This window comes from Colobus angolensis, unplaced genomic scaffold (assembly GCF_000951035.1).
Source record: "Colobus angolensis palliatus isolate OR3802 unplaced genomic scaffold, Cang.pa_1.0 Scaffold431, whole genome shotgun sequence".
NCBI lineage: Eukaryota > Metazoa > Chordata > Mammalia > Primates > Cercopithecidae > Colobus > Colobus angolensis.
The window spans coordinates 2742137-2750756 of NW_012117722.1; the positions used below are offsets into that span (position 1 = coordinate 2742137).

Below are 8620 nucleotides of genomic sequence, written 5' to 3' on the forward strand. Positions count from 1 at the left end.
ATATATTTATAGACACATTATTATTAAAAATATATATTTTCTGAGACCGAGTTTCCGCTCTTGTTGTCCATGCTGGAGTGCGATGGTGTGTTCTTGGCCCACTGCAACTCTGCCTCCCGGGTTCAAGCAATTCTCCTGCCTCAGCCTCCTGAGTATCTGGGATTACAAATGCACACCACCATGCCCAGCCAATTTTTTGTGTTTTTAGTAGAGGTGTGGTTTCACCATGTTAGCCAGGCTGGTCTCGAACTCCTGACCTCAGGTGATCCACCCGCCTTGGCCTCCCAAGGTACTGGGAGCCCCTGTGAGCCCCTGTACGCCCCTGTGCCTGGCCTTTCCTACTTTTCATTACTAAGTTGTCTCTAGTTCTGTTTGTTTGTAGCTTAGATAGTATATCAGTTTTTTCTTGGTAGTTTTGTTGATACCTTGAAACATTCTGTATGTCTGTGTTTTCCCTTCTCATTTTGGGGTGCTTGGTGAGGATTAGTGCAATTCACAAGTTTTTATTTGAAACTGGACTATTTGCTGATTCTCAAAAAGTAGAGCTGAAACAATTTTTGAAAACATTTTCCAAACTTTAGGCAATAGTTTTTTCCCAAAATTATTGCTGAATTCAAGTGCTTAGTGAAAGATTTAAGTATTTAAGAATTAGTCCTTCAAACTTCATGCCACGATTATAAATGTAGTCAGAGTAAAAAGGATGCCAACGTGGTTTTAGTCTATTCCAACCTTATTTGTAAAGATAAATGTACAAGTTGACATTGTTTTCCATGATGAATGCTAACGTATACTAATATTTACAATGTGCATTTTAAATTCCTAAATGAACATATGCATTTTCTAACTTTCTCTGCTTCCACCTCATATATTTTGAAGCCTGTCTCTAATTATGGACTTGGCTTGCAAAGTATAATGATTTGAAACTCCACATATCAGTGATTGCTAACATTTTTCTTAAAAACAGAAGGTGCCCAGACTTTTCTGTGAGCAGGCAGTCATTGCTAGTTTTTTATTTTTGTTTTAGTTAGTTGTTTTAGTTTGGGGTATGTTATAATGCTTGAGTTGTTTCTGTTGACCTTTCTTTCAACATATGGCATTTTTAATAATTTTAGCTAGATAATTTGTTTCTAGCTTTTTTCTAAAATAATTAACTTTTTAGATAACAAAAAATAACCTTTTAGAGTACAGCTGGAAGTGCTCTCTTTAACAGTCTTTGATAGTTGGCCAATAGCATTGGATGGGGATATACATGAAATATACTGATCCAATGGAAAAAAAAAAGAAATTGACACTAATATGAATAAATATTCTTTCTTTTATACAACATGTAAAAATAAAAAATTTAGTTAATATTAAGGTATGTCATGAAAACATTTAATGTTTTGGTGTTTGTTCACATCTTATTCCTGTTCCCTAATTATGAATATCTTTATGGCCTATTATTAGATGTCTGGGCTAAACTCTGCTAATTTCCGCTGGTGGGAATTGTATCTTAGAACTTTGTGCTTTTTATTGAATCTTAATTATGTTTATTTACTTAATACTAGGTATGTAGTATATGCCTGACAATTGTAGGTACTGGAGATTAATTGTTAAGGCAAATGAGGTTGTTTTTCTTATGGAGCTTAATCTGCAAGGCTAGATCAATAGTCAACAAATAAAATAAGGTCACTTTATAGTGATAAATTCTATGAGGAAATATAACAGATTGATATGAGAGTCTGGTCAGGTTATGAGTGTTTTGGAGAGGGGCAAAGCTGCTGAGGTTTCTTGCCATGATACCTGGATGAGGAGCCAATCTAGTAAAGAGCCAGAGGGAGCGAGCCTTTAGGGAGAAGAAGCAGCAAATATAGAGGTCTTTAGGCCAAGATGAACTTGGCTTATTTGGCTGATGTGTGTTGTTGAGGGTTTTGCTTTGGTAAAAGCTGAGATCCAGAATAAGGCAGGAGCCAGATTGTTTATGACTTTTAAGTCATATTAATAAGTTTAGATTTTCTCCTAACTGCAATATGAAGTTAATGTAGGTAAAAGATAAAGGTGACTTGGGCTAGAGTGGTGCTAGTGGAGAGAAATGATTAAAATTGGCATGTGTTTTAGAGGTAGAGCTGCTGGAATTTGCTGATAGATTAGATATAGGGGGACAGGTGAAGGAAAAAGAAAATTGGAGCACCAATGCCTAAGTTTTTGTGTACCTTAGAGAAATAGGGAAACCTGGAGGAATAAGAGGACATATGCATGTGCATGGGCAAGTGAGGGGGTGTAGAGAAAAGAGTTATAGTTCGGACAGGCTACCTTCAAAGTGTGTACTGTACTATCTATCCAGGTGGAGGTGTTAAGTAGGGAGTTGAAGCTCTGTGAAGAGCTTAGTGCTGGAGATAAGTATTTGGGAAGCAATATATGGATGAAATCTACAGTTATGGACTGACTAGGAGCTGGGAAGACTGAGTAGTCAGAGAAGCCTTGACATTGGACCGAGGACTGGAGTTCTCTGTTGTGTAGAAGGTCAGCTGAAGGGGAGAATCTGCAACGTGAGAGATAAGAAAAACAGAAGAGGGAGGCTTTATGGAAATCAGAATAATGTGTTTCGGAAATAAAGAATGATAGCTTTTTCCAGTGGTGTTGAGAGGTGAAGTGAGTGGGGTAGAGAAGTGATTGGTGGCTTTGGTCGGTGGTGACCATGAAGAATAATTTCAGCAGAACAGTAGGGTGGTTAGGTTGAGTGGGTTAGATACGAACAGAGAAGTAAGGAAGAAGTGATAAGGAATGCTGACAACTTTTCAGAAAGTTTTTGTTCTCTAGGAAAGTGAGAAGAGGAGTTAACAGAGGTGTTTTTATTTGTGCTGGTTGTGTATCTCTTTGTGTTTAGTAGTTACTAGAATTTGTATACTTTAGAATTCAGTAGAGTGAGAGGAATTTTTGAGGCATGAGAAGGTATCATTGCAGGTGCAGTTTCCTCCAGAGGATGAGGGTTCTCAAAGTGAAAGGGTTGGGTGTAATAGGAGTATGGGTACTTCAGAGGAAGGAAGGAAGGTCTGGAATTTGGATACAAATGGAGGTAGGTTTTAGATTTAATAGTAAGTTGAGTGAGCTCCTGTCTTGGGACTACATATTATTTTAGAGACCTCTAAGTCAGTATTTCTCAATCATGGACATTTTGCCTTGGGTAATTCTTTGTTATGGGGGCCTGCCCTGTGAATTGTAGGTGTTTAGTGGCATCCTTGCCTTCTTACCTCCTAGATTCCTGTAGCATACTGACTCTGCCCACCATGTCTCTGGACATTGTCAGATGCCCCATGGGGATCAAAATGACTCCTGAATGAGAACCACTCAGTCATTTTTTTATGGTGAAGTTACCAGGTAAAAGTGAGGAGAATCATGTTGGAGTTTTGGGTTATGCAGCAGGTTTCAAAAGTCAGCTTGAAAAATGGGGAATGGAATTTACATATGTCACCAATTACATTGTTGTTCTATGGAATTCATATCCTTGTCTTCTGAAATATTCTTTAATATTCTTTATTTAGTTCTTGATTGTCTCACATTCCTTTGTGTCCTAAATGACTCTGAAGTTCCTTTTAGTTTCTACTTTGAGAGGCAATAGTTTATAAAACATATCAGGGTCATAGTGGTTCCCAAAATTAGAAGGAAAGTTTTACAAACTAAGCTCTCTTGACAATACATCAAGTATCTTGGAGGCAAGAGAGTATGTAAAAGCCAAATACACTAATAGTACTTGAGTGATGTTGTATATGTTACACATATTTGTAGCTTTAAAATAGTAACAGCAATACTCTTGTTGCTACAAGAACTGGTGAGGCAAAAGATCCTTATAGAGTAAAAGATGCTAGATTTCAATGATTCTTTTGCTTCAAGTTAACCTTCAGACTTTGTATTTTTAATATTTTTTTTGAGATTGGGATTTTGTCCAATTTCAAACTAATTTTTACGTGAATCTCAGTGGAGACATTACTACCTCCTGGGGCTGTCTTGGAAATTGGTGGGAAGTTTGTATAACATATAATAAGTAAAAAAAGATGGTTGTCATTATTCTCTGGCCCATTGATACATTGTTCTTAATTTGCTCATCTTCAAAATCCTTTTAGGCCAGGCACGGTGGCTCACACCTATAAACCTAGAGGCTGAGGCAGGCAGATCACTTGAATCCAGGAGTTCAAGACCAGCCGGGGCAATGTGGTGAAACTCAGTCTCTACAAAACATACAAAAATTAGCTGGGCATGGTGGTGTGCACCTATGGTCCCAGCTACTTGGAAGCCTGAAGGTGGGAGGATCACCTGAACCCGGGAAGGTCTAGACTGCAGTGAGCTATACTCATGCCACTGCACTGCAGCCTGGGTGACAGAGTGAGACCCTGTCTCAAAAACAAAACAAAACCCACAAAAATGCTTTTAAACTTCTGTTTTGATACAGAAGCAATCACTAAGGAAGCACAGCTCTTAGGAATTGAAGCTTTGATTATGTACATATTCACTTGGATACTTGAATCATTGATGGAAAAATTTTCAGTCATTGCACAGAATTCTCCCCAATGCTTTCCCATTCTATGTGGTAAGCACTGCTTACATTTTCTTTTCATTTTTTCTATAATATGTTTGGATATTTCTTTCATTACTTTTGTTAGACAAAGATTACATGTGTTAAAACTTTTGGTTGTGATTTGTTCTGTTTTCCTCTACTCAAAAATGCTTCATGGATATCTATCTATGCTAGTTTATATAGGTCTCATTGTTTTTAATATCAACATGTTATTATTCTATGTTATGCACGTACAGTAGTAAATTTTACTATTTCTATTCTGGCATTTAGATTGTCTCTAGTTTCATTTTTCTTTTAAAAAATATTTTAAATGACCCTACACCGAATATTGTTGGGTAAAGGACTCTTGGGCAAAAACCAATAAATGTTGCTTGGTACAGGCTCTAATTTATCCTGACAAGGGTCAGCAAGTGCTCAGGTTCTTTTGTAACTTTACTTATGCAAAGAGAGAAACTCTCCCAAAGTGCAGGTGCTTTAGTAGAGGTATATAACCTCCTAGTCTTTTCTCTCTCTCTTTTTTTTCTTGAGACAAAGAGTCTTGCTCTGTCGCTCAGGCTGGAGTGTAGTGGCATGATCTTGGCTTGCTGCAACCTTTGCCTCCCAAGTTAAAGCAATTCTCATTCCTCATCCTTCCAAGAAGCTGGGATTACAGGTGTGTGCTACCACGCCTGGTCTCAAACTCCTGGCCTCAAGCAATCCATTTGCCTCAGCCTCCTAGAGTGCTGGGATTGCAGATGTAAGCCACCGTACCTGGCCTCCTAAGAATGGTCTTGCAGGTAGAATAAACACCTTGGATTTGGGTGCCAAGGAGTATGAGCTGAGTAGGTAAAAGTGGTTCATTGAGTGCTAGGACATACCAATTGCTGCACACCTGGAGACTTTGGGTCTCTTAGTCCCATGAGTAGTGGAATTTGGTACAGCTCCTGCTGTGTGGGAAAGGAAGGGCCCACTTGGGCTAGCTTGTCACTTTGTAAGAGCTCCTGAGGTAATTTGTTGGACAAGTAGTATTGTCCAATGAATAAAATATCTATGTACTAATATCCATCCTAATTTGTGTGAATATTTTTAGGATCGATTCAATAAAGAATGTCTACATGGTAGACTATCTTAATGTGTAGCAGATGGTTTTCCCTCCACATTTTGACATTACTGGATGCTATTGTTTTAAATTTTGCCAATAGGTAGGTGAAAGGTTATATAATAGTAGATTTTCACATTTTATTAGTAAAGGATAGTAATTGGGAAATTCCTCCTTGTTGGTCTTTTTCTTTCTTTTTTTTTTATTATTATTATACTTTAAGTTCTAGGGTACATGTGCATAACGTGCAGGTTTGTTACATATGTATACTTGTGCCTTGTTGGTGTGCTGCACCCATCAACTCGTCAGCACCCATCAATTCGTCATTTATATCAGGTATAACTCCCAATGCAATCCCTCCCCCCTCCCCCCTCCCCATAATAGGCCCCGGTGTATGATGTTCCCCTTCCTGAGTCCAAGTGATCTCATTGTTCAGTTCCCACCTATGAGTGAGAACGATCTTTTTCAAATGTATTTGTGGCCCTAGCTTGTTTTTTCAGATGATTTTTAGAATGAGTATGTTAATATACTCTACCTCCTAGCACAACGGGATTTCGATTGGTGATATATATTAATTTTAAGATTAATTTGGATAGCAGTTGGTATTTACAATCTTTACATGTGGAAACAGGTGACTTTCCATTTATTAAATTTTTTATATCCTATGATTTATTTTTTATATGATTAACATAAATTTTTCTATTTGGCCTATTAAGGGTTTGTTTGTAGAGGTAAGTTTGGATTTTCTACATTTTTTGATCTTTTAGACATTTATCAGCAAGAGATTTGTAGCTACTCATTGCTAGAAGTGTTTATGGGCAAAAAAGGAGAAAAGAAAAGAAAACTCCTAAATTATCTTAAGAGAATTAAATATTGATGCACTTTTTTAAGAGCACTTACAGAATGTTGACACTGACTTGAGCTCTTAAAGTGTTTATAAAAAATTGACCTGGATTCTAAATTGTACTTTATACTTAATAGCAGTGATAAGTCCTTTAGATTCTCTAGGTTTAATTTTTCACATGCACAGAGTTTAGAATATAGGCCAAAAGACTTGACATTGTACTTCAGTTCTGACATTATAGGGTATAGTTTTTTTTTCTATTGGAAAAGATTAATTTGAATTACATTTTCTAAGTTTAGTAATTCGAGCAACACTTATGTGGGATGAATGCAAAGGAGATTAGACTGATTTTTCTTGTAGGTTCTTTTAAAAAAAGTATAATATGCTCAAATATGATCTTTCTGAAGTACAAATCAGGTTTGTTAATCTCTGCTTAAAATTCATCACTATTTTCCATTGCCTTTAGGACAAAGTCCAAAATACTCAGCATGACTCACAAGCCCCTGACATATATGTCTTTCTCTTCCCTCTCTCCACCTGCTTTCTCTTACCTTTCCAAAAGCTCAGTTGAATTTATATTTAGCTTCTTGAGGTTCTTTTTCAAACGTTCTGTGTACGTTCTTTTCTCCCTTCTTTCCTTCCTACTATTTTCTCTGTTTCCCTGAGATCATTCTGATCCCCCCAGGATCAGAAGTCATTCCTGATCTTCATTCTGAGTTAGGTGCCTTTTGTCTTTGTGTTTTCCCAGAACTGTGTTGTCTTATCTCAGCATTTACATACTGAAATTTGTCTGTTGTCTGTCTCTCACTTATTGAAGGCATAGATTGTTTTTATTTGAGTGGATACATTTTGGAAGTGATATTCAGTTGTATTAAAACCTAACTCGTAGTTGTTAGGCAAATAGATGTTTCATTAATATTTCTATTGTTTCCTTTTATCCTAGGACTGGGCTAATGCTAATGTCAGCAGACAAATTGAGGACACTGTATTATGTGGTTACTATAGTAAGTATCTTTCAGTTTCTTTTCCTATTTGGACTGCTAACCAAAATATTGATTCGGCTTCGATGGGTGGAGAACCCCAGGTTCTTCCTCTTGGGTCGAATTAGAAAAAAAACGACATGGACACACGTGGAGCAGTTTTAAGGAGCAGGGAGTTTAATAGGCAAGAAAGAACGGGGAAGAAAGAAAGAAGAAACTCTCCTGTGCAGAGACAGAGGGAGGGCGGCTTCAAGGCCAAGAGAGGGAACCCCACCTGCCATGGATACCAGTCAGGTATATGAAGAGGCTGGAGGAGTCAGTGTTTGATTTGCATAGGGCTCAGGGGATTGGTTTGACCAGGCATGTCATTCACATAGCTTGCAAAAAAAAAAAACGGGTCCTCCCACCCTAGTCTGTTAAAATGCAAATACAGGGCGCCATGATGTTCTACGCAGGTGGGGATATGTGGGGGCGGCCGTGTTGCCGGGAACATGTGGGGCAATGGCAAGAAGAAGAGTGCGGGTATTTCCAGGTTTGGGTGGCCTGCGGGTATTGCCAGGTCTAGTGGCCTGCATTTGCATGTCAAAGGTTGCTGGCCTGTCTCTAAGAGCCAGGGAAGAAACTTTTCTGGAGATACTTTAAAAAATGGAAACTTCCCGTCCCGTCCGGCCCCGTCCCGCCGCCCGCCAGCCAGCCATGAGCTCCACGCAGTTCAACAAGGGCCCCTTGTACGGGCTGTCGGCCGAGGTCAAGAACCGGCTCCTGTCCAAATATGACCCTCAGAAGGAGGCAGAGCTCCGCACCTGGATCGAGGGACTCACCGGCCTCTCCATCGGCCCCGACTTCCAAAAGGGCTTGAAGGACGGAACTATCTTATGCACACTCATGAACAAGCTACAGCCGGGCTCCGTTCCCAAGATCAACCGCTCCATGCAGAACTGGCACCAGCTAGAAAACCTGTCCAACTTCATCAAGGCCATGGTCAGCTACGGCATGAACCCCGTGGACCTGTTCGAGGCCAACGACCTGTTTGAGAGTGGGAACATGACACAGGTGCAGGTGTCTCTTCTCGCCCTGGCGGGGAAGGCCAAGACTAAGGGGCTGCAGAGCGGGGTGGACATCGGCGTCAAGTACTCGGAGAAGCAGGAGCGGAATTTCGACGACGC

At 39.3% G+C, this 8620-nt stretch overlaps 1 protein-coding gene and 1 pseudogene across 2 annotated transcripts in view; both read left to right on the forward strand.

Moving 5' to 3' along the window:
- LMBRD1 (LMBR1 domain containing 1) overlaps nucleotides 1-8620 on the forward strand; it is a 132659-nt gene that overhangs the window by 9426 nt on the left and 114613 nt on the right. Inside the window, exon 3 of the mRNA XM_011957046.1 lies at nucleotides 7418-7478. Coding sequence (XP_011812436.1) covers nucleotides 7418-7478 — 61 coding nt within the window. The remainder of the gene's footprint in view (nucleotides 1-7417; nucleotides 7479-8620) is intronic.
- The window catches only part of LOC105522518, a 2326-nt pseudogene continuing 1820 nt past the window's right edge, over nucleotides 8115-8620 (forward strand). Inside the window, exon 1 of the transcript XR_001003457.1 lies at nucleotides 8115-8620. The product of XR_001003457.1 is annotated as a calponin-2 pseudogene (transcript).